Source organism: Triticum dicoccoides, chromosome 7B (genome assembly GCF_002162155.2).
Source record: "Triticum dicoccoides isolate Atlit2015 ecotype Zavitan chromosome 7B, WEW_v2.0, whole genome shotgun sequence".
Classification (NCBI taxonomy): Eukaryota; Viridiplantae; Streptophyta; class Magnoliopsida; order Poales; family Poaceae; genus Triticum; species Triticum dicoccoides.
In genome coordinates this window covers 578,525,729-578,551,694 of record NC_041393.1, presented here as the reverse complement: position 1 = coordinate 578,551,694, position 25,966 = coordinate 578,525,729, and the positions used below count along the sequence as shown (strand labels likewise).

Below are 25,966 nucleotides of genomic sequence, written 5' to 3'. Positions count from 1 at the left end.
AAACAGAGGGGGTTTGAGTGCGGTGCTGGGTTAGTAGGATGGGTTAATATTGGAGCGTTAGGCCGATATGAATGAATGCTGACCATTGAACTGTGTGTTGTTCATAATACAGATGGATAAGGACAAGGATGTCGTGCCACTATTGGAGAAGGGCAAGGAGGTTGTGCCTCCATTGGACGAAACGCAAGTGCTGGATCACCCAAGCCCCAAAGCGGAGGAATTATGGCCATTTCCATCAGGAGTCAGGACCAAACCACTTATGCAAGGTTATCCTTGCTCCTAAGCTAGAGAGTCCGCCATCGCCTCTCGACTTCACAAAGCACTTCCCCACCATCCCTACAGAGTTCAAGCAAAAGATGAACACCGGCTGCGCATGGAGGGTGACGGTGAGGGTGATCGACGGCAGGGTCATCCTTGATCAGGGTTGGGCCACCTTCGCCGTCGTTCACTGAATCATGATCGGGTACATGCCGACGTTCAAGCTGTTGTGCCCCGACACCGTGAAGGTGATCGTCTTCAACGACGAGGGTCTGGAGGTGATCACCAAGTGCAAGGAGCATGTCAATGCCTTTGCCACGACCGCCCGAGCTCCCGTGGTCCAGTCATTGTTTAGACTAGCCACAATGAAGGGTAACATACACTAGTAACATACACATATCCCTAGACTATGTTACTACCTTAATAGTGGGTAGTAACATAAGTATAGTAACATGCAAAGCTTCATTTATTAGGTTATAGACTCATATTGCATTGAGAGATGTGATGTTACAGTAACTAGCTAAGTTACTAGTACTATATCTCTCCTCATTAACTCATTGCCACATAAGCAAATTTGCTGAGTTGGACTCGATGTTACTACCGAAGTTACTCCCATTGTGGCTAGTCTTAAGACTTGTGTTTCCCCTCAAACAAGTCCGCAACCAAACAACATGCCTTTCGTTTTAGCACATTCAGACTAGGGATGCACGCAACCAATCAACATACAGATTTTGTTTTTTAGCCTGCATATGCTAAGTCAGGTCCAGTTGGGACAAAGTATGCAAAGTGGAAAAACTGATGCGCCCAAAGAAACACCAGCGTGGGGCCCGCGGAGTGAGGGGGAGCAAGAAGAAAACAAAACTGGAGGACAGTGAAAAACCATCGGCAGAGCCTGTGGGGTGGGGCGGGGTGGTGGAGGAGAGAGGAAGGGAGAGAGACGCAGCGGAGCGAGCTGACCACGACCGTACTCCTCTCTCCATCTCTCTCACGCCACACCACACGGACAATAAGAAAAACTTTTAGTGGCCCGAGGCAGGCGTCTGCAGCGCAGCCGAGGCAGCAGAGCACAAGCAAAGCGAGCAAGCAAGCAACGCCCAGGCGCAGGCAGCGCAGACCAGACCTCCTCCTGCCCCTGCCCCTGCCCCTGCCCTGCAGAGACACCAAAGCAAGCAAGATCAGAAGAGAGAGAGAGAGAGAGAGTATAGAGAGAGCGAGAGAGATCATCACGCGGCACAGCGACCCTCCCTCTCTCTCTCTCCTCTCTCGACACATAGAGCCAGCCGCGTAGCAGCCTAGGCAGCGGGAGACAGGTCTTCGGTCTCGGCGCCGCGTGCTCGCCGCCCCCCACCCCAGTCCCTCTCCTCCCCCGCCCCCCTTGTCTGCCGCCTGTCGGAGGGGACACGCGAGCGCGCACGGGCCTGGGACGGCCGGCCTGCCCGCCTTTCTTCCGGCCTGGTCGTGCGGCCATGCGTGGTGCTCTCTGAGCCAGCAGCTCTCGCCGGCGGAGACCAGGTGATCCGGTCGGCTCGTTCGTTTGGTTGGTCGCCGCGCGTCCGGGACTCCGGGCGGAAGATGATGAAGATGGAGCGGCAGCAGCAGCCGCCGCCGGCGAGCTCGGTCGCCGGGTCGGCGGTGACCGTGGCGGTGCCGGGCGCCGGATGCGAAGGTACTGCTACTACTGATTCCCTCCCTCCTTTCCTCCCTCCTCTCTTCCAATGGCATGGCGGTTCGGCCTCGGAGACCAACCAACGGTGGCGTTGTCCTTTTTGCTGTCTGCTCCTCCCCCTCTCGCGTTATTGCGTCAGGGGGGATCGGAAAGCCTCCTCCCTTTTCTCCGGCGGCCTCTTGTTTCTTTCTTGGCTCTTCCAGGTCCCAAAGGTGACGCGATGTGAGAGTCCGCACATGGGGTTTCGCTACGTGTTTTCCGGTTTGTCGGGGGGTTTATTTAAAAAAACAAGTTGCTGGACCTTGGCTGCTGGCTGGTCGCCGGCGCCGGAGAGCCATGTGCGGTGTCGTTCCTGTAACCACTTCGCCAGCAAGGCTGTTGTTAGCTGCAAACACAAGTGACAACCAAACAAATGCCACTCCGAAACAAGTAGCAGTGGCGGCGACGGCCATCGCCGGCGGCCTGTGCCAAGAAGGCAACGGAGCCGGATGCATTTGGTTCTCTTTTTTTGAGCATAGATGCATTTGGTTCTCCGTGTTAACAAGAAATTGGTGGCCAAGGCTGGTGTTTCTCTGGTTTATTACTGATGGACTCGGTGGTGTGCAGGGGAGAAGAAGGCGCCGGCGATCAACTCGGACCTGTGGCACGCCTGCGCCGGCCCGCTGGTGCAGCTCCCGCCGGCAGGCAGCCTCATCGTCTACTTCCCACAGGGCCACAGCGAGCAGGTAAATGCCTGTTTCTCTTCCGTCTCGCCATATGCTTTCGCCAGATTATTCTGTCTAGTGATGTCTGTCTGTTACTAGCTCTTTGGCTGGATTCCCCCCTTTTGATTGACCCTTCGATCGTCTTCTTGCTGCCGATCAAGATCAAGTATTTAATAGCTTGATTTGAGTTTTCTCAATAGCAAAATCAGGTTCGCATTTTTATAATTTTTATTTAATTGGCGCCGTCTGAGCTGTGTTCCTGTGTGGCCAAGGTTCGTTTCTGCCATCCTGAACCTGTTGCTGAGAGTTATCTCTGTTGATTCGATGTGCGGTGCTCCATTTCGATGGGTGGTGGTGGTGTGAGTCATGGTTATCCTTGTTCTGATTTGATATGATGTGATGTTTTGCTGTTTGAGTGTTGAGAGTCACTTGCCATTTTCTCTCCCATCAGATTACTATTTCCAGGAATGATTCTTGGACGACTTTCTTAAAGCACCTATATTCTGTTCCCTAAAAATCCCTTGATTCAGCAATTGATGATTTCTTTTTGCTGGTTATGTGATATACCATTACTGTCCTCTTGATATCTGTATTTTTCTTCAGTTACAGGCATATGTGATAGTAGTGTATTATTATCAGTTAGTCGGTTGGTTGCTACCTGTACTATGGTTTGCTCTGTTTGCTACCAATTTTAAGCTTGTGGCCAAAGTGGTTGGGGGAGATAGGGGCCTACCGGCCCCCCTCTTTTATGGGCTTCTGGTGTGTTGCACCATTCTCTTGCTCTGTTTGTCTGGTGGATGAAGCAACCGAGTACACTTCGAATTCCTGCATTGATTGGGCGGTGCTGCTGGGAGCATTTAGTAGCATGTTCTGCTGCACCTTTCTTGCATTTGGCGCTCTGCAGTGAGCTTGTTCTGAGCAAGTCTGGAGGATTGGGGTGATGGAATGCTTGGATTAGGAAAGGATTCCTTACGTGGGGAAGATAGTGCCGGGAGGGAGGTGCCTAATTCTGTACTGGCGATTGGTTCCCCTTTCGGCTCGATGAGGGGGAGTGTTAACTGTTTTAGGCATGATTGGAAATGGCCTCATAACACTTGGCTCTACTTGCTGATTTTTTTACTTTGTATATAAATCTCAACTTGAGCCTTACAATTTTTAAACCCATTATTACATGATAATACTGAGGTTGCAGAAAGAAAAATAATAGTTAGGCGGTATATTTTGGATTTACAAGTGGAGCATGGCTTAACAGAACTTTGGTTCCCTCTGTGGTTTCATTTTGTTTCGTCCCATTGGAAGTTTACGGTTCGAAGATAAACCGGAATAAAAACTTGCAATTCATGGCAATGATATTCGGGGTGTGATGTGAAACTATTCTTCTTCCTGTGGGTTGTTGTCGGTTTCAGTTTCTGGTCCTACCTACTAGTATGCCCTTCGTTGAATTTATGATTATATTTAAGTTGCTTTGATCTGGGACTTAAGCATGTTCCATTTGGCAGGTTGCAGCTTCTATGCAGAAGGATGTTGATGCCCATGTTCCAAACTACCCAAACCTTCCATCCAAGTTGATCTGCCTACTGCACAATATCACTTTACATGTAATCTACTGCCACATGCTTATTTGTTGTCCTTCTGCTTGTCATCATGCATACTGAAAATGATTTCTATCTGTCTCAGGCTGACTTAGAAACTGATGAAGTTTATGCACAAATGACTCTTCAGCCAGTTACCTCAGTAAGTATCTGATCTGTTTGTTGTTTCTTTTCAGAACTTCCCTTTTGTTCCGGTATGCTAACATAGTTATTTGTATTTTGATCGGTTTGAATTATGATCAGTATGGAAAGGAGGCACTGCAGCTATCAGAGCTAGCACTCAAACAAGCCAGGCCACAGAATGAGTTCTTCTGTAAGACACTGACTGCTAGTGATACGAGTACGCATGGAGGCTTCTCTGTGCCTCGCCGAGCCGCAGAGAAGATATTTCCACCTCTTGTATGTAAAAAGATTGGAGTCCAAGTTCATTTGCTTTATCTTATGTATCCTTCGTCCTTCTGATTAAATTGTTGTTGCTTTGTGCTCTTCTAGGATTTCTCAATGCAACCACCCGCTCAAGAGATACAAGCTAGGGATTTGCATGATAACGTGTGGACATTCCGTCACATATATAGGGGTAAGAAGTTTCAGCATTGTGGAAATCTTTCCTGCTGCAAAAGGATCTCTATTGCCTATATCTAAACATCTAATTTTGTTGTTACTCAATATTGAACATTGTTCACTTCTAAATACTGTTGATATGAAATTTCTGTATGTTTACATGTGTATTATATCCATACAACTGGCTGGAGTCTCTTTGTGTATTACAGGTGTATTTAGTCATAATTGTTTTATATTGTAAACAGGTCAGCCAAAGAGACATCTCCTTACGACTGGCTGGAGTCTCTTTGTGAGTGGCAAGAGGTTATTTGCTGGAGACTCTGTCATTTTCGTTAGGTACAGCACATCTTCTGATAATATATCTGTTAAGTTTGAACTAATGAAGTGTATTGGAGTACTAGTTCTGTTATTATGGTAAAACTGACGGCGACTGTCCCTTGTTCCTTTTTCCAACACGTTTGTAGGGACGAAAGGCAGCAACTTCTACTAGGAATCAGGCGTGCTAACCGACAACCGACTAACATATCATCATCTGTCCTTTCAAGTGACAGCATGCATATAGGGATTCTTGCTGCAGCAGCCCATGCTGCTGCCAACAATAGCCCATTTACCATCTTTTACAACCCCAGGTCAGTTCTGTGACTTTCGCCCCGTATTAACTGCTGATTAGCTCAGTGTTGGTGAATCACAATGGTGTTTCAAACCATGACATCCAAACTGTATATTTTCAGGGCCAGCCCTACTGAATTTGTTATCCCATTTGCTAAGTATCAGAAGGCTGTCTATGGTAATCAATTATCTTTAGGTATGCGCTTCCGCATGATGTTTGAAACTGAGGAATTAGGAACGAGAAGGTATTTTATTGCTCATTTTAATTTTCTGTTTCAAGTTATTGGCTACATATTTTTTTGTATGTTCTTTTTTGAAGAAAGAAAGAGTCATGTAGATCTTGTCATATATATTATATGATTAGCTTAGTGGTTTGTTGATGCTTATACTTAATGAGTGGACTGTGAGCGGTCCTTACAATTTTTCAACCTTTTAGTACCTGACATATGTTAGCATGTTGCAGGTACATGGGCACAATAACTGGCATAAATGATTTAGATCCTGTAAGATGGAAAAATTCTCAGTGGCGCAATTTACAGGTTGGTTTAGTAGTTTGATTTGGGTAGCATTGTTTTGCATCACTCGCCCCTTTCTGCTGCTGATCCAAGAACTTTCATTAAACAGGTTGGTTGGGATGAATCTGCAGCAGGTGAAAGACGGAACAGAGTTTCAATCTGGGAGATTGAACCGGTCGCTGCTCCATTTTTCATATGCCCGCCTCCGTTTTTTGGTGCAAAGCGTCCCAGACAACTAGGTAGACCTGGGATTACCTCAACGCCACTTATTTTGTATCTTCTAAATAACCATTTGATAGAGTTGTTGATCCTGGATGTCAATAGTTAAATCATGTTACATTTTAACTGTACAATTGGGAAAGTAGGCCTGCACCAGAGGTGGTGGGTGTGTGGCATGTAGTGTTTTATTGTATGTGCATGTATATCTCTGACACATTCGTCTAGATGCCCTAATTTAAAGCTAGTACTTGCATTTTTGCAAAGAACATCATTACCCTGTCCCTTTAATCCTTAGGGAGATGAGTAGCTAGGAGTTTATGATCCTCGGGAAAACAATGATGTTTGAGCTGTAGAGAATCTATCAGACTACATTCTTGTTTTCTTACATGGATCAGGCATCCATACCATGAAAACATATTTATGAGGGAGCATTATAGCTAGACAAGCCATTATTTTATTGAAGTCCGAAATGGTTCTGGATAGTCTTCTCATCTAAGTGTTTTATTGAACTGGTCTTATGCATGCTTATAAGTTGATCCCAATTATGTACTTACAGATGATGAGTCCTCAGAAATGGAGAATCTCTTAAAGAGGGCTATGCCTTGGCTGGGTGAAGAGATATGCATAAAGGACCCTCAGACGCAAAATACCATAATGCCTGGTCTGAGCTTGGTTCAGTGGATGAACATGAATATGCAGCAGAGCTCCTCGTTTGCAAATACAGCCATGCAGTCCGAGTACCTGCGGTCAATAACCAACCCCAGTATGCAAAATATTGGTTCCGGTGATCTGTCGAGGCAGTTGTGCTTGCAGAACCAGCTTCTGCAACAGAATAACATGCAGTTTAATACGCCCAAACTTCCTCACCAAATGCAGCCAAACAATGAGTTGTCCAAGGCAGCCCTTCCATTGAACCAGAATGGTGCGAGCATCAAACCAGAAGAACAAACTCAAGATGCCAGCAACTTCCAGAGGCAACAACAGTCCATGAACTATGCCCTTCCTTTGAGCCAAGCTCAAACCAGTCTTGCCCAAGCTCAGGTCCTTATACAGAGTCAGATGCAACAGCAGCAGCAGCAGCAGCAGCAGCCACATATACCTCAAAATCAGTTGCCAACCGCCAGCCAGCCGCTCCTGTCCCATCAGCAGCAGCAACATCATCATCAGCAGCAGCAACATCAACAGCAAGAACAACAACATCAACAGCAGCAGCAACAAAAATTTCTACAGCAGCAGCAGCTTTTACTTCAGCAACAACAATTGCAACAACATCAACATCAGTTACAACAACAGCAACAGCAGCAACTCAGTAAGATGCCTGCACAGCTACCAAATATGTCAAATCAGCAGCTGCAATTATCGGATCAGCAGCTTCAGCTTCAACTCCTGCAAAAGCTACAGCAACAGCAGCAATCATTGCTGTCCCAACCTGGAGTTACCCTTGCGCAATTACCTCTGATCCAAGAACAGCAAAAGTTACTTATGGATATGCAGCAGCAGCTGTCAAGCTCCCATTCACTTTCTCAACAACAGATGATGCCTCAACAAAGCACAAAAATCCCATCACATGCAGCATCACTGCCACCACCTATGCAGCCAGATACTACACACCAGAAGCTTCCACAGAAGCAAGCTCTGCCTGCAGACACCTTAGAAGCTGCCATTCCTACGACCACATCACTTAAATTCAGTTCAGCAAATGGAAGCCCTTTGAGGATGCCTGGTGCTACACATTCTGTAGTTACGGAAGAAATCCCTTCTTGCTCAACATCACCTTCCACTGCTAATGGTAATCATCTTCTACAACCAGTCCCTGGTAGGGACCAGTACCCCAGCATGATCAACACGGAGAAGGCACCTCACTCAACTGCTCCTATGTCAGTTCCAAGCTCCCTTGATGCTGTCACCGGAGCTCAAAGAATGACAAAGGAATTGCCAAAGTTGAATTCCAATGTAAAGCAAAATATGATGCCTTCAAAATTACCAAATGGAGGAGCTGGTCCCCAAAATTTTGCGAACAACGCACCCCCGACAGACTATCTAGAAACAGCTTCTTCAGCAACTTCAGTTTGGCTTTCCCAGGCTGATGGACTCCTACATCCAAATTTCCCCATGAGCAACTTTAGTCAGCAGCAGCTGTTCAAAGATGCACCTCCAGATACCGAAATTCCTGCTGAAATTCCAAGCAATAATGCATTGTTTGGAATTAGCAATGATGGGCATGTGGGCTTCCCTATGGTAACTGATGACTTCCTGACGAATGGGATTGATGCTGTCAAGTATGAAAATCATATCTCTACAGACATTGATAACAACTATAGAATACCAAAGGATGCCCAGCAAGAGATATCATCCTCCATGGTTTCACAGTCATTTGGTGCGTCAGACATGGCGTTTAATTCAATTGACTCTGGAATTAACAATGGTGCCTTCTTGAACAAAAGTTCTTGGCCGCCTGCTCCTCCAGTAAAGAGGATGAGGACGTTTACGAAGGTTAGTGCTTTCCCTTTTCTTTCACCTGAATCTTGAATGCTACTTTCAGTGCATTATTATCTTTTAATTTTCAGTATGGTTGTCCTATGAAATAAACAGGAGGCCTATTTTGATTGCCATGGTAACATAGTTGGAAGATGAAAATCATGAGATAGTGAACTATAAACCAAATGATCAATCTCCCTTCACTAAGTTCTTAAATGTTACAAAAATAATCATATGAGGAACATGAATTACATAATTGGTCCGTATGTAAATTGTGTTCTGCCTGTGATGAAGAGCAGAAGACTAGAGAGTTTGGTTCTCTTTACCAAGGTACACTCAAGGTGTAAAATGTGACTACTGTCATGTGTGGAAAATGATTATGTTCACATTTGATTTGTGTACGCATGATTCATGAGATGCGGGTTGGGATTCTAATAGAAGCAAAATGAAGTTTTAGCATGCATATGTGTGCCATTTCTTATTAATAGCAGTAGCCGGCTAGCTGTTGCTGTAACTTGATCAGGGTAGCTAATTCTACACTCAAGCATTGGTTTCTTTCTAATATTCATGAGTGCCTTTCCTGTTGCATCTTTGCCTAACCTAACGGTCTCTGTAGGTCTATAAACGTGGAGCTGTGGGCCGGTCTATTGACATTAGTCAATACGCTGGATATGAGGAACTAAAGCATGCACTGGCTCGAATGTTTAGCATAGAGGGGCAACTTGAGGAACGACAGAGGATTGGCTGGAAACTTGTCTACAGAGATCACGAGGATGATATCCTGCTTCTTGGCGATGATCCTTGGGAGTAAGTTCATCTGTCATCCCGTTTATGCTTGCGTGAACTATTTCTGACTCAAGAATGTCATATATTTAGATGCCTCCAAAATAATATAGTAGTTAATGTTGTAAAATACTAGATAGCAATTGGTAGTGACAATGTGAAATCTGGCCTACTAGAACGATGAAGCGTACACAAGACTGAGCTTGTGTTAATTGTGGACGCATGCACATATTTTTGCCCTAATAACTGTGGGTGTTATGGTGGTTGTACAGGGAGTTTGTGAACTGCGTGAAGTGCATCAGGATCCTTTCGCCTCAGGAAGTGCAGCAGATGAGCTTGGACGGCGATCTGGGGAGCAGCGTTGTCCCCAACCAGGCGTGCAGCAGCTCGGAGGGCGGGGGCAATGCCTGGAGGGCTCGCTGTGACCAGAACTCCGGCAACCCTTCCACCGGTTCATATGACCAGTTCGAATGACCTAATTTACCAGTCTATACACACCAACGGTATCGGTCTAAGTAGGACATCAACCGCTGGAATGACCGGAGAAGGCTGTGCGGCGCCAGGATGTTGTAGATTCTGCCAGCTTACATCCGGGAGCGCAAGCGGCTCATTGGATCAGTAGTGTTCTGTTTATATGTGTAGTTGTTACAAGAAAGGAAGTAGGCATGGGTAAATGAAGCTTACCTAGAGTTGGAGAGGGTTAGGGGGAATATGTTGTATTATTGGGAAGGCAAGTTCTGTGGTAGTAACCTGTTGCTTCCTCTGTTGTGAGGAAATTCTTCAGATCTGCATGAATCCCAAGCTATTATTTTTTACCCTGCAATTCATCACTTTGATGTCTGATGCCATCTGAATGCTGTGCAGAAAACCCAACCTAACAGAATTTGAAACAGCATTTGCACCGAGTGAGTGATCATTCAAAGCACTGATGTCCGATGCCTTGAGGATTTCCTTTTCGATCGTTTCTATAAGAAATATGTAGGTTAGGCACTTGCATGGAAAATGGGAATTTTGGGGCCAATTTCAATGCCAGAAAATTGTTTGATGTTCTTTTCTCTGGCATATATAGGGCACAATCTCAAACTTTGGTTCAGTGATGATAGGGATGTTAATGGTAGTAGGTCAGCAGTGAGCAGAAGAAAAGAGAAGAAAGGCCAGCACCAACCAATCGCAGAATATAAGATGGTTTCATTTTGCTTGTAAAATCATGCATTAACAGCACCTATTTCATCTCAATTCTAGCAGAAAGGATTTTATTCTGATACACATCACTACTTGGATCATCAGGGGTCTCACAGAAGAGATTGTATTCGAATTTGTTTCAGTGAGAATGATCCTATAAAGATCTTATTCACAAATCTGAGGATATAAGCTGTTTCAGATAACGCTATTACAGAACACTGACGAATCGGTTCTTCATGAAGAATGATCCTAACTCAACTCTCGACCTGGGTTCCTGATTCAGGTTGTTCGTGCTCGTGCATGAAAGACTGGTAGGTCTCGACCCGGGTCTTCGGTTCGGGCCGTTCGAGTCCGTCCATGAATCCAAGTGTCATCGTTAGGAAATCCTTCATGTGAACCCTCTTCCACTCCTATAGAGAACACATGGCCGATGTAATTATTTGTATGCAAAAAAGAAATTATCCCTGAAAGCAAAATCCACATCGACAAATAGTGGAAACCGGGCAGTTCGAAAATTATCAGAGTATATGCATAATAGACATAGACTACAATCACAGAAGCATTTTGTTCTGAAATGGGCAGAAGAAGGTGGCAGTCAACCCTCTCTGCTGAATGCCAACATAGAAATGGAGTTAAAACTTTCTTTCAGCAGCAAAATTACCTACATGAGCTCATCATAAATAGCGTGGTTCAATGTGGACATTAGCATAATCTTATGGGGCAAACATGTTTGTTGTGATTCTTCTGTCACAGCTCATAACTTCGGTGAAATCTATTAACATTTGTATTATTGATCAGAAATGGTTCAGTTGCAGTTTCACTTGGAACACAATAAATGTGTTCATTCCAAGAATCAAGAAGTGTGGGACCGAAAGAATAACAGACGCATCGATAGGCCACAATAAGAAATGAGATACAATCACCTCAAAATCCCATTCACCATACAGATCTGGATCCTCTGCATCACTCCATACATAAGTGTCAGCATGCATTATCTCTGATGTATCCTGGAAGGCAAACTTTCTTTCAGCAAAACCATCTAAACGACAAGTTGCCAACTTCAAATGACAAAAGCAAGATGATGAACAGTGGGTCACTCCAGTTGAATAAATACTTACGGTTAGTGATATCTGAACTCTTCTCCTTACATACTCAAAATCCTCAAATGCATCCAAGACAATGAGTTCTGCATCAGAAATGCCCATCATAACCTGCAGAGCAGTATGCATAAGTAGAGAAAGGGTGTAACTGAGGCTCAAGCTAAACGTTTGGCCTGATTGCAAAAAGAGAAAAAAACTATAGAAAAAAACAACCCAAGCCAAGTGAGAAATTGACTTCACAGAAAAACATGCAGTTACTACAACAATTTCCTGGTTTAAAAATTGTGTGTGTTTTTAAATTTAGTAACAAGAGTAAATATTGGATCACACAAAATTAGACCTGACCACCTGTCTGACCAAAGTAACTTTTAAGAATGAGAAGCTTGTTCTGGAGTCTGGACCCAGACTCCCCCAAAAATAGTTAACATCATTAACTGTAACTAAAACTGCAGCGCTTTGATATTCTGGCGTGAAAAGCCTGAGAAATCAGACATGTAAAAGCAGAGAGAAACTATACACTCTGATGACAGCGGTGGAACCTGGATGCAGCCAACAATTGCATGGTTTAAAAATTGTGTGTGTTTCTAAAGTTAGTAACAATAGTAAATAATGGATCACACAAAATTAGACCTGACGACCTGTCTGACCAAAGCAACTTTTAAGAATATAAGAAGCTCGTTCTGGAGCCAAACTCCCCGGAAAATTACTGACTTAGGCCCTGTTCGGAATCTCTCCACTCCGCGGAGCTGTGGAGCTCGGTTTTATCCGCTCCGTGAAAATGAGCTGCAGCCTGGTCCGCTCCGGGAGCGCAGTTAGAGGAGCGGAGAGGAACTGAACAGGCTCTTAACAACAATAACTTATAACTAAAACTCCAGCACTTCAATATTGTGGAGTAAAAAAGCTGAGAAACCAGATATGTAAAAGCAGAGAGAACTATATGTTCTTATGACAGCGGTGGAGCTAAAGGACCAGGACACAGCCTGCTGACAATTTTTTAGACATATTAACAAATCTATAAATGCAGAATAATAATAAAAAGGAAAAAGATAAGCAGCCGAGTCTTGTGTAACAGTTAACAAACCTTCCCAGCAACTTTCTTGTTTTCAACAGGTAGGATTGCTGGATAAATACGATCCTTGACGTTAAACCTGTGGCTGCAAATAACGGCATATGATGTAAAAACTTAACTTGCAACAAAATGAGCATGAATGGAGAACCAGAGTAGCATGAAAAAGAAGTCTAGTTCAACAGTCAAATTACAACAAGAGAAATAGTAGATCGCCTTTGCACATGTTAGTGTTTAAGGCAGTATGTGACCAGTGCAAACACAAGAATTCCTAGCAATTCAATAAAACAGAATGGAAAACGATGCTGCCATAGCACGGGCAAGTTAGGCTTCGAGCTGAAACCCTGAAGATGCCACTGACAATGGCACAGGCAGCACTGACTTGCAAGTGATGTGCAATTTTCGCGAAGGAAATCTGTTACCGATGCCCCATTTAAAGTTGAATTCACTACTGATTAGAAATCCATTAATTTTTCAGACAAGTTAGTTCCCAAGTTGAAGAGCTATAGAGATCCATGTACAGTATTACTTTCCACTGTTCTTGTGCATTTAGAGACATACAGTCCCCACAGCTCCTATCTACTCCTATATATGAATTCTCTGTTTATGCCGCATATTTCATATCCAATGGAGTGCGATCATCCGACCAATCCCTGCAAGTTTAAAATTGCAGCCGATGAAGGAGACCAGTGGTACCGGCTAATGAAAAACACAATCACCTCACCACGGACTCCAAGAACCTCTGTTCCGTGAACAAACATAACACGAGAAGAGAGAGCGGAGTCTAGAGAGGAGTAATTATTGGGGGTGAAGGGATCGGGAACCAGCGAGGATGCGATGGGAGAGGGAAAGGGGCTAGCGTGTAGTGTCCGTACTAGTTGGTGAGGAGCGCCGGGGAGGAGGCCGGGACGCGCTTGAGGATGGCGGTGACCACCTCCTCCGCCATCAGGCTCCCGTAGACGAACACGCTGTGGTGCGCCCCGCCCGCGGCGGCGGCGGCGGCGGGAGGAGTCGCCGCCATGGGCTAGCAGGTGGGGGAGGAGGGGTTCGGTGCTTGTTGCTGACACTTGGCGTGGCCCAGAGGGATACGACCGAGCTCAAGCTGCGGTGTGCTGTCAACCGCTGCTCACGCAGCAGCGAGCGCGCTCTTTAAATACAACATTTTTCTTCCAAAAATCATAGTACAGCTGCTCTGGATGGAATAATTTGCATAGAAATTTTGTGTGTATGTGTAAAAAATAACTCATGCACTTTTTGTGTGTGGAAGCCTCTGATCATAGGATTGAGATCACGTTTTGTATAATTCCAAGCAAAATTTATCCCGGCTCCCGTAGTGATTTGGTGGTCCAGATGCGGCACCGAGCTTTGCTCACGGCTTGCCGTCGGTGTATGAAGGAGGAATAAGGCATCTATACCCCATGAGAACTTGTACTAGCATATATGCCCGTACGTTGCAACGGGAAATAAAATAGTATGCATTTAAAGTCAGTAGGAATTTTATGTGTAATCAAAACCCTGTGTGCACACGAAAAAGAAATATTTAACTTCTCGGTTTTGCCGCGTGTGAAGGAATCGATCTGCTATTTTTCCATTCATTGATCGAGGGCATTTTAGAGTTTTGTCACATCATCGTACGCCAGAGAAGGCCCATGAGTTATTCAATATACTCTTCCTTTCAATCGAGGGGATTTTAAGATATAAAGTTTCTAGATATTCTAGGAAACATTAATAATTTTTTAAATCCTGAACATTTCTAGTAGCTAGATGGCTTCTTCTCTCTCTTTGATCTTCAATACAATGATGTTCTTGGAGATCTATACAATGGTCTCTTTCAGTCACTTTTGCGGAGTGTTTGTTGGGATCCGATGAATTGTGAGTTTATGATCAGATTATCTATGAATATTATTTGAGTCTTTTCTGAACTCATTTATACATGATTATTATAGCTTTGTATTTCTCTACGATCTATTGATTTGATTTGACCAATTAGATTGATTTTTCTTGCAATGGGAGAGGTGCTTTGTGATGGGTTCGATCTTGCGGTGCTCAATCCCAGTGACAGAAAACGACATGACATGTATTGTATAGTTGTCATTAAGGATAAAAAGATGGGGTTTATTCATGTGTGAGTTTCCTTTGTCTACATCATATCATCTTGCTTAAGGCATTACTCCGTTCTTTATGAACTTAATACTCTAGATGCATGTTGGATAGCGGTCGATGTGTGGAGTAATAATAGTAGATGTAGGCAGGAGTCGGTCTACTTGTCTCGGATGTGATGCCTATATACATGATCATTGCCTTAAATATCGTCATGATTATTCGCTTTTTTATCAATTGCCCAACAGTAATTTGTTTACCCACCGTATGCTATCTTCAAGAGAGAAACCTCTAATGAAAACTATGGCCCCCGGGTCTATTTTAATCATATATAAAAAACCAAAAATACCTTGCGACAATTTTATTTACTTTATTTTATTTTATGTTTTATTTATCCATCTATCTATACAAGATTTGATCCTCGCAATTGACCGCCAAGGGATTGACAACCCCTTGTTTGCGTAGGGTGCATGTATTTGTTATTTTGTGTGTAGGTGCTGCCAATGAGGTGTTGCGTGGTTCTCCTACTAGACTGATAACCTTAATTCTTAACTAGGGGAAATACTTAACTCTACTGTACTGCATCATCCTCTCCTCTTCGAGAAAATACCAACGCAGCTCACAAGTAGCAGCCTCCATGAAGACTGTATCAACGTTTGATTTTTGGGTGGGGGAAGATGGTTGCGGTGGCCTACGCCCTTGCGAAGCGGGTGTCGTGGTTCTAAGCCTGACAGTAAAAAGGGGGGTAGGTATGAAGAGGCAAGATCTTAGTTATGGTAAAGATGTACACACGAGATTTACGAGTTCAGGCCCTTCTCTGAGGAAGTAATAGCCCTACGTGTCGGTGCCCGGAGGTGGTCGATTGGATTATGTGTGTTGTATTACAAAGAGTGCGAACCCTTGTGCCAGAGGAGGGGGTGGCTTATATAGAGTACGCCAGGACCCCAGCTCCCCTCCGTTACAAGGGAACTAATGTACATAAAGTAAGGGGCGTTACTGGTAACGCCAGCATTAAGTACTCTTAATTCTCATGAAGACTAAGGAGTAAATATCCGGCCGTTGTGTACTCTTCCGACTCCTGGTCTTCGATATGGTCGAGTGACCTTCTTTGTGGTCGACTGACAATAAGTAGCGACCGTCGAGTGGAGTGACCGTCGAGTGGATTGCACTCGGCGTATGAGATTGGTGCTCTTCCGTTGACTCTTGGTCTTTCCATCTTCTAGGGTAGTGACCTTGGGTGGGACGTATAGGTCGAGCTCATGACCCTACAGTTGGAAATATGCTCTAGAGGCAATAATAAAATGATTATTATTATATTTCCTTGTTCATGATAATTGTCTTTTATTCATGCTATAATTGTATTATCCGGAAATCGTAATACACGTGTGAATACTTAGACCACAACATGTCCCTAGTAAGCCTCTAGTTGACTAGCTCGTTGATCAACAGATAGTCATGGTTTCCTGACTATGGACATTGGATGTCATTGATAACGGGATCACATCATTAGGAGAATGATGTGATGGACAAGACCCAATCCTAAGCATAGCACAAAGATCGCGTAGTTCGTTTGCTAGAGCTTTTCCAATGTCAAGTATCTTTTCCTTAGACCATGAGATCGTGTAACTCCCGGATACCGTAGGAGTGCTTTGGGTGTACCAAACATCACAACGTAACTGGGTGACTATAAAGGTGCACTACAGGTATCTCCGAAAGTGTCTGTTGGGTTGACACGGATCGAGACTGGGATTTGTCACTCCGTATGACGGAGAGGTATCACTGGGCCCACTCGGTAGTGCATCATCATAATGAGCTCAAAGTGACCAAGTGTCTGGTCACGGGATCATGCATTACGGTACAAGTAAAGTGACTTGCCGGTAACGAGATTGAACGAGGTATTGGGATACCGACGACCGAATCTCGGGCAAGTAACATACTGATTGACAAAGGGAATTGTATACGGGGCTGCTTAAATCCTCGACATCGTGGTTCATCCGATGAAATCATCGAGGAGCATGTGGGAGCCAACATGGGTATCCAGATCCCGCTGTTGGTTATTGACCGGAGAACCGTCTCGGTCATGTCTACATGTCTCCCGAACCCGTAGGGTCTACACACTTAAGGTTCGGTGGCGCTAGGGTTGTGTGAATATGAGTATGCAGCAAACCGAAAGTTGTTCGGAGTCCCGGATAAGATCCCGGACGTCACGTGGAGTTCCAGAATGGTCCGGAGTAAAGAATTATATATGGGAAGTCGAGTTTCGGCCATCGGGAAAGTTTCGGGGTCCACCGGTATTGTACCGGGACCACCGGAAGGGTCCCGGGGGTCCACCGGGTGGGGCCACCTATCCCGGAGGGCCCCATGGGCTGAAGTGGGAGGGGAACCAGCCCCTAGTGGGCTGGTGCGCCCCCCTGGGCCCCCCTCTGCGCCTAGGGTTGGGAACCCTAGGGGAGGGGGCGCCTCCACTTGCCTTGGGGGGCATTCCACCCCCCTTGGCCGCCGCCCCCCTAGAGATCCCATCTCTAGGGCCGGCGCCCCCCTGGGGTCCCTATATAAAGAGGGGGGGTGGGAGGGCAGCCGCACCCAACACCCTGGCGCCTCCCTCCCCTCCCTGCTACACCTCCTCCTCCCCTAGTTGCTTGCCGAAGCCCTGTCGGAGCCCTGCTGCATCCACCACCACGTCATCGTGCTGCTGGATTTTCATCAACCTCTCCTTCCCCCCTTGCTGGATCAAGAAGGAGGAGACGTCACGCTGACCGTACGTGTGTTGAACGCGGAGGTGCCGTCCGTTCGGCGCTAGGATCTCCGGTGATTTGGATCACGACGAGAACGACTCCCTCAACCCCGTTCTCTTGAACGCTTCCGCACACGATCTACAAGGGTATGTAGATGCACTCCTCTCTTGTTGCTAGATGAACTCATAGATTGATCTTGGTGAACGTAGGAATTTTTTTATTTTATGCAACGTTCCCCAACAGTGGCATCATGAGCTAGGTCTATGCGTAGTTCTCTATTGCACGAGTAGAACACAAATCTGTTGTGGGCGTAGATCTTGTCAATTTGCTTGCCACTAATAGTCTTATTTTGCTTCAGCGGTATTGTGGGATGAAGCGGCCCGGACCGACCTTACACGTACGCTTACGTGAGACAGGTTCCACCGACTGACATGCACTAGTTGCATAAGGTGGCTAGCGGGTGTCTGTCTCTCCCACTTTAGTTGGAGCGGATTCGGTGAAAAGGGTCCTTATGAAGGGTAAATAGAAGTTGACAAAATCACGTTGTGGTTATTCGTAGGTAAGAAAACGTTCTTGCTAGAACCCAATTGCAGCCACGTAAAAGATGCAACAACAATTAGAGGACGTCTAACTTGTTTTTGCAGCAATTGCTATGTGATGTGATATGGCCAAAAGTTGTGATGAATGATGAATGATATATTGTGATGTATGAGATCATGTTCTTGTAATAGGAATCACGACTTGCATGTCGATGAGTATGACAACCGGCAGGAGCCATAGGAGTTGTCTTAATTATTGTATGACTTGCGTGTCAATGATTTAACGCCATGTAATTACTTTACTTTATTGCTAAACCAGTAGCCATAGTAGTAGAAGTAATAGTTGGCGAGCAACTTCATGGAGACACGATGATGGAGATCATGGTGTCATGCCGGTGACGAAGATGATCATGGAGCCCCGAAGATGAAGATCAAAGGAGCTATATGATATTGGTCATATCATGTCACTACTATATAATTGCATGTGATGTCTATTATGTTTATGCATCTTGTTTACTTAGAACGACGGTAGTAAATAAGATGATCCCTTATAATAATTTCAAGAAAGTGTTCCCCCTAACTGTGTGCCATTGCTAAAGTTCGTCGTTTCGGAGCACCACGTGATGATCGGGTGTGATAAATCCTTACGTTCACATGCAACGGGTGTAAGACAGTTTTACACATGCAAAAACACTTAGGGTTAACTTGACGAGCCTAGCATGTACAGACATGGCCTCGGAACATAGAGACCGAAAGGTGAAACATGAGTCGTATGGAAGATACGATCAACATGGAGATGTTCACCGATGATGACTAGTCCGTCTCACGTGATGATCGGACACGGCCTAGTCGACTCGGATCATGTAACACTTAGATGACTAGAGGGATGTCAAATCTGAGTGGGAGTTCATTAAATAATTTGATTAGATGAACTTAATTATCATGAACTTAGTCTAAAAGCTTTGCAAAATATGTCTTGTAGATCAAATGGCCAACGCTCATGTCAACATGAACTTCAACGCGTTCCTAGAGAAAACCAAGCTGAAAGATGATGGCAGCAACTATTCGGACTGGGTCCGGAACCTGAGGATCATCCTCATAGCTGCCAAGAAAGCATATGTCCTAGAAGGACCGCTAGGTGAAGCACCCATCCTAGAGAACCAAGACGTTATGAACGCTTGGCAGTCATGTGCTGATGATTACTCCCTCGTTCAGTGCGGCATGCTTTACAGCTTAGAAACGGGGCTCCAAAAGCGTTTTGAGCAACACGGAGCATATGAGATGTTCGAGGAGCTGAAAATGGTTTTCCAAGCTCATGCCCGGGTCGAGAGATATGAGGTCTCCGACAAGTTCTATAGTTGTAAGATGGAGGAAAACAGTTCTGTCAGTGAGCACATACTCAAAATGTCTGGGTTGCACAACCGCCTGTCCCAGCTGGACATTAACCTCCCGGACGAGGCGGTCATTGACAGAATCCTTCAGTCGCTCACACCGAGCTACAAGAGCTTTGTAATGAACTACAATATGCAGGGGATGGTGAAAACTATTCCTGAAGTATTTTCAATGCTGAAGTCAGTAGAGGTAGAAATCAAGAAAGAACATCAAGTGTTGATGGTCAATAAAACCACCAAGTTCAAGAAGGGCAAGGGCAAGAATAACTTCAAGAAGGACGGCAAAGATGTTGCCGCGCCCGGTAAGCCAGTTGCCGGGAAGAAGTCAAGGAATGGACCCAAGCCTGAGACTGAGTGCTTTTATTGCAAAGGGAAGGGTCACTGGAAGCGGAACTGCCCCAAATACTTAGCGGACAAGAAGACCGGCAACACTAAAGTTATATGTGATATACATGTAATTGATGTGTACCTTACCAGTACTTGTAGTAACTCCTGGGTATTTGATACCGGTGTCGTTGCTCATATTTGTAACTCACAGCAGGAGCTGCGTTATAAGCGGAGACTGGCGAAGGACGAGGTGATGATGCGCGTCGGGAATGGTTCCAAGGTCGACGTGATCGCCGTTGGCATGCTACCTCTACATTTACCTACGGGATTAGTTTTAAACCTCAATAATTGTTATTTAGTGCCAAGTTTGAGCATGAACATTGTATCTGAATCTCGTTTAATGCGAGATGGCTACTCATTTAAATCTGAGAATAATGGTTGTTCTATTTATATGAGAGATATGTTTTATGGTCATGCCCCGATGGTCAATGGTTTAATTTTGATGAATCTCGAACGTAATGTTACACATATTCATAGTGTGAATACCAAAAGATGTAAAGTTGATAATGATAGTCCCACATACTTGTGGCACTACCGCCTTGGTCACATTGGTGTCAAGCGCATGGAGAAGCTCAATGCTGATGGACTTTTAGAGTCTCTCGATTATGAATCATTTGACACATGCGAACCATGCCTCATGGGCAAAATGACCAAGACTCCGTTCTTCGGAACAATGGAGCGAGCTAGCAACTTATTGGAAATCATACATACTAATGTGTGTGGTCCAATGAGCGTTGAGGCTCACGGAGGATATCGTTATGTTCTCACTCTCACTGATGACTTAAGTAGATATGGGTATGTCTACTTGATGAAACACAAGTCTAAAACCTTTGAAAAGTTCAAGGAATTTCAGAATGAAGTAGAGAATCAACGTGACCGAAAGATAAAATTCTTACGATCAGATCGTGGAGGAGAATATTTAAGTCATGAAGTTGGTACACACTTAAGAAAATGTGGAATCGTTTCACAACTCATGCCGCCTGGAACACCTCAGCGTAACGGTGTGTCTGAACGTCGTAATCGCACTCTATTGGATATGGTGCGATCTATGATGTCTCTTACCGATTTACCGCTATCATTTTGGGGATACGCTCTAGAGACAGCTACATTCACTTTAAATAGGGCACCGTCTAAATCCGTTGAGACGACACCGTATGAATTATGGTTTGGGAAGAAACCTAAGCTGTCGTTTCTAAAAGTTTGGGGATGTGATGCTTATGTCAAGAAACTTCAACCTGAAAAGCTCGAACCCAAGTCGGAAAAATGCGTCTTCATAGGATACCCTAAGGAAACCATTGGGTATACCTTCTACCTTAGATCCGAAGGCAAGATCTTTGTTGCCAAGAACGAATCCTTTCTGAAAAAAGAGTTTCTCTCGAAAGGAGTAAGTGGGAGGAAAATAGAATTCGATGAAGTACTACCTCTTGAACTAGAAAGTAGTGCAGCTCAGGAAAATGTTCCTGTGGTGCCTAGACCAACTGGAGAGGAAATTAATGATGATGATCAAGGTACTTCGGATCAAGTTACTACTGAACTTCGTAGGTACACAAGGACACGTTCCACACCAGAGTGGTATGGCAACCCTGTCCTGGAAATCATGTTGTTAGACAACGGTGAACCTTCGAACTATGAAGAAGTGATGGCGGGCCCAGATTCCAACAAATGGCTTGAAGCCATGCAATCCGAGATAGAATCCATGTATGAAAACAAAGTATGGACTTTGACAGACTTGCCCGATGATCGGCGAGCGATAGAAAACAAATGGATCTTTAAGAAGAAGACGGACGCGGATGGTAATATTACCATCTATAAAGCTCGACTTGTCGCTAAGGGTTATCGACAAGTTCAAGGGGTTGACTATGATGAGACTTTCTCTCCCGTAGCAAAGCTGAAGTCCGTCCGAATCATGTTAGCAATTGCCGCATACTATGATTATGAGATATGGCAGATGGACGTCAAAACGACATTCCTTAACGGCTATCTTAAGGAAGAACTGTATATGATGCAGCCGGAAGGTTTTGTCGATCCTAAAAATGCTAACAAGGTATGCAAGCTCCAGCGATCCATTTATGGGCTGGTGCAAGCATCTCGGAGTTGGAACATTCGCTTTGATGAGATGATCAAAGCGTTTGGGTTTATGCAGACTTATGGAGAAGCTTGCGTTTACAAGAAAGTGAGTGGGAGCTCTGTAGCATTTCTCATATTATATGTAGATGACATACTTCTGATGGGAAATGATATAGAACTTTTGGACAGCATTAAGGCCTACTTGAATAAGTGTTTTTCAATGAAGGACCTTGGAGAAGCTGCTTACATATTAGGCATCAAGATCTAGAGGGATAGATCGAGACGCCTCATAGGTCTTTCACAAAGCACATACCTTGATAAGATTTTGAAGAAGTTCAAAATGGATCAGTCCAAGAAAGGGTTCTTGCCTGTATTACAAGGTGTGAGATTGAGCTCGGCTCAATGCCTGGCCACGGCAAAAGATAAAGAAGAGATGAGTGTCATCCCCTATGCCTCGGCCATAGGATCTATTATGTATGCCATGCTGTGTACCAGACCTGATGTAAACCTTGCTGTAAGTTTGGTAGGAAGGTACTAAAGTAATCCCGGCAAGGAACACTGGACAACGGTCAAGAATATCCTGAAGTACCTGAAAAGGACAAAGGACATGTTTCTCGTTTATGGAGGTGATGAAGAGCTCGTCATAAAGGGTTACGTCGATGCTAGCGTCGACATAGATCTGGATGACTCTAAGTCACAAACCGGATACGTGTATATGTTGAATCGTGGAGCAGTAAGCTGGTGCAGTTGCAAGCAGAGTGTCGTGGCGGGATCTACATGTGAAGCGGAGTACATGGCAGCCTCGGAGGCAGCACATGAAGCAATATGGATGAAGGAGTTCATCACCGACCTAGGAGTCATACCCAATGCGTTGGGGCCAATCACTCTCTTCTGTGAAAACACTGGAGCTATTGCCCTTGCCAAGGATCCCAGGTTTCACAAGTAGACCAGGAACATCAAGCGTTGTTTCAACTCCATCCGTGAAAATGTTCAAGATGGAGACATAGATATTTGCAAAGTATATATGGATCTGAATGTCGCAGATCCGTTGACTAAACCTCTTCCGCGAGCAAGACATGATCAACACCAGAACTCTATGGGTGTTCGATTCATCACAATGTAACTAGATTATTGACTCTAGTGCAAGTGGGAGACTGTTGGAAATATGCCCTAGAGGCAATAATAAAATGATTATTATTATATTTCCTTGTTCATGATAATTTTGTTTTATTCATGCTATAATTGTATTATCCGGAAATCGTAATACACGTGTGAATACTTAGACCACAACATGTCCCTAGTAAGCCTCTAGTTGACTAGCTCGTTGATCAACATATAGTCATGGTTTCCTAACTATGGACATTGGATGTCATTGATAACGGGATCACATCATTAGGAGAATGATGTGATGGACAAGACCCAATCCTAAGCATAGCACAAAGATCGTGTAGTTCGTTTGCTAGAGCTTTTCCAATGTCAAGTATCTTTTCCTTAGACCATGAGATCGTGTAACTCCCGGATACCGTAGGAGTGCCTTGGGTGTACCAAACGTCACAACATAACTGGGTGACTATAAAGGTGCACTACAGGTATCTCCGAAAGTGTCTGTTGGGTTGACATGGATCGAGACTGGGATTTGTCACTCCGTATGACGGAGAGGTATCACTGGGCCCACTCGGTAGTGCATCATCATAATGAGCTCAAAGTGACCAAGTGTCTGGTCACGGGATCATGCATTACGATACGAGTAAAGTGACTTGCCGGTAACGAGATTGAACGAGGTATTGGGATACCGACGATCGAATCTCGAGCAAGTAACATACCGATTGAAAAAGGGAATTGTATACGGGGTTGCTTAAATCCTCGACATTGTGGTTCATCCGCTGAAATCATCGAGGAGCATGTGGGAGCCAACATGGGTATCCAGATCCCGCTGTTGGTTATTGACCGGAGAACCGTCTCGGTCATGTCTACATGTCTCCCGAACCCGTAGGGTCTACACACTTAAGGTTCGGTGGCGCTAGGGTTGTGTGAATATGAGTATGCAGCAAACCGAAAGTTGTTCGGAGTCCCGGATAAGATCCCGGACGTCATGAGGAGTTTCGGAATGGTCCGAAGGTAAAGAATTATATATGGGAAGTCGAGTTTCGGCCATCGGGAAAGTTTCGGGGTCCACCGGTATTGTACCGGGACCACCGGAAGGGTCCCGGGGGTCCACCGGGTGGGGCCACCTATCCCGAAAGGCCCCATGGGATGAAGTGGGAGGGGAACCAGCCCCTAGTGGGCTGGTGTGCCCCCTGGGCCCCCCTCTGCGCCTAGGGTTGGGAATCCTAGGGGAGGGGGCGCCTCCACTTGCCTTGGGGGGCACTCCACCCCCCTTGGCTGCCGCCCCCCTAGAGATCACATCTCTAGGGCCGGCGCCCCCCTGGGGTCCCTATATAAAGAGGGGGGTGGGAGGGCAGCCGCACCCAACACCTTGGCGCCTCCCTCCCCTCCCTGCTACACCTCCTCCTCCCGTAGTTGCTTGGCGAAGCCCTGCCAGAGCCCTGCTGCATCCACCACCACGCCTTCGTGCTGCTGGATCTTCATCAACCTCTCCTTCCCCCCTTGCTGGATCAAGAAGGAGGAGACGTCACGCTGACCGTACGTGTGTTGAACGCGGAGGTGCCGTCCGTTCGGCGCTAGGATCTCCGGTGATTTGGATCACGACAAGAACGACTCCCTCAACCCCGTTCCCTTGAACGCTTCCGCACGCGATCTACAAGGGTATGTAGATGCACTCCTCTCTCGTTGCTAGATGAACTCATAGATTGATCTTGGTGAACGTAGGAAATTTTTTATTTTATGCAACGTTCCCCAACACCTACCCTGGGTCTGTATCCTCGTCAGTAGCCCCCAAATGGATTAAGGTGTGAGAGGAAAGTAAGACAACATTGGACCTGTCCTGCGCTTTGTGTCTCCGCGAGTGTTTCCTGCTAGGCTGAACGCCTACGTTGGTACTTCGGAGTCGACTCGGTTACCTTGATCCATTCAGAAAGTTGTCGATTGAACTGGTGGCTTCATGCGTCGAGTGTCGTGAGGGAGTGTGAGATCTCGGGCGCGATTGCCCGCGGGGGATCCCGAATTCCGCGGGATATGAAATTTCGGGGGTGCGCGCGGGCAGGAGGGCGGCGAAAAAAGGGGGACCCGGATAAGTAGCGACGCCTCGATCATCGCGCCACCTTTTTCGCCACGTTCGCTGCACGCAACTGTAGCAGGATTTGACAGGATTGCCTGGCCCCACGCGTCAGTCACTCGGAAGTGAACCTTTATAAGGTGACGGGGCCGGGGTGCTTGCACTGTGCACGCCTGCCTCTTCTTCTTTATCCTCCGCTCCTCCGCCGCACCAAGCGCCTCCGCTTCCGACACCGCCGCTCTCCCACCATGGTGAAGGACAAGACGGCGGCGCTAGAGCACGCCAAGAAGGCGACGGGGGCGGCGAAGGGTAAGAAACCAAGCCGTGGATCGTCATCGCGCTCGGGGCTGCCGCCGGGCTGGATCCAAGGCGATTGGATCCGGTCTTCGATTCGGCAGGAGGATCTGACCGATCTGGAGGAGTCTGGGCTGATTGCAGCGGGGGCGGCGAGGCTGCCGAAGGGAGAGACGGAGCCACAATCTCGACCGGGTGAGTGTGTCTTGCTCGCCACCCATGTAGACCGGGGTTTCTCGCTTCCTCCGTACCCTTTCTTCCATGGGTTTTTGAACTTCTTCGGGGCACAACTTCATCACTTTTCCCCTAATACCATCACGTACCTAGCCGCTTTCGTGTCGATGTGTGAGAACTTCTTAGGGCGTCGACCACACTGGGGTCTCTTTAAACATATTTTCACCATTCGCTCCGAGTCGGTTAAAAAGGCGAAGTCGAGTGACTCGAAAACCCACGTTATCCAGATGTGCGGGGGCTTAGGTATCCAAAAGAGGAATAGGAGTGCCTTCCCTGCTGTGACCCTTCCTCAATCCGTTAGGGGTTGGCAA

At 45.8% G+C, this 25,966-nt stretch overlaps 2 protein-coding genes across 2 annotated transcripts; one reads left to right on the top strand and one right to left on the bottom strand.

Annotated features, from left to right (window-relative positions):
- The first annotated feature begins 1,304 nt into the window (after positions 1-1,304).
- Positions 1,305-9,995, top strand: LOC119337139 (auxin response factor 19-like). The gene is made up of 14 exons (XM_037609248.1): positions 1,305-1,924; positions 2,531-2,649; positions 4,128-4,226; positions 4,306-4,362; positions 4,464-4,619; positions 4,713-4,797; positions 5,027-5,117; positions 5,246-5,410; positions 5,513-5,635; positions 5,854-5,929; positions 6,015-6,144; positions 6,681-8,617; positions 9,219-9,409; positions 9,658-9,995. The coding sequence occupies exons 1-14, from the start codon at positions 1,831-1,833 to the stop codon at positions 9,857-9,859; spliced, it is 3,525 nt and encodes a 1,174-aa protein (XP_037465145.1). The 5' UTR covers positions 1,305-1,830; the 3' UTR covers positions 9,860-9,995.
- A 561-nt stretch (positions 9,996-10,556) lies between these two features.
- LOC119337140 (AIG2-like protein D) lies at positions 10,557-13,851 on the bottom strand. Its single transcript, XM_037609249.1, has 5 exons — positions 13,609-13,851; positions 12,749-12,821; positions 11,686-11,778; positions 11,491-11,574; positions 10,557-10,977 (listed from the first exon to the last, which is right to left on the bottom strand). The coding sequence occupies exons 1-5, from the start codon at positions 13,752-13,754 to the stop codon at positions 10,822-10,824; spliced, it is 552 nt and encodes a 183-aa protein (XP_037465146.1). The 5' UTR covers positions 13,755-13,851; the 3' UTR covers positions 10,557-10,821.
- Positions 13,852-25,966: the final 12,115 nt, after the last annotated feature.

Bases quoted from the DNA above. Each gene is read 5' to 3' on its own strand.
- LOC119337139 (XM_037609248.1), top strand. From the start codon at position 1,831: ATGATGAAGATGGAGCGGCAGCAGCAGCCGCCGCCGGCGAGCTCGGTC. The intron at 4,798-5,026 runs GTAAGAAGTTTC...TATTGTAAACAG, and splicing joins ATTCCGTCACATATATAGGG to GTCAGCCAAAGAGACATCTC. The intron at 5,636-5,853 runs GTATTTTATTGC...AGCATGTTGCAG, and splicing joins GAGGAATTAGGAACGAGAAG to GTACATGGGCACAATAACTG.
- LOC119337140 (XM_037609249.1), bottom strand. From the start codon at position 13,754: ATGGCGGCGACTCCTCCCGCCGCCGCCGCCGCCGCGGGCGGGGCGCAC. The intron at 12,822-13,608 runs GTACGGACACTA...CGTTATTTGCAG, and splicing joins CCGGCGCTCCTCACCAACTA to CCACAGGTTTAACGTCAAGG. The intron at 11,779-12,748 runs GTTTGTTAACTG...ACTGCTCTGCAG, and splicing joins ACAAGAAAGTTGCTGGGAAG to GTTATGATGGGCATTTCTGA.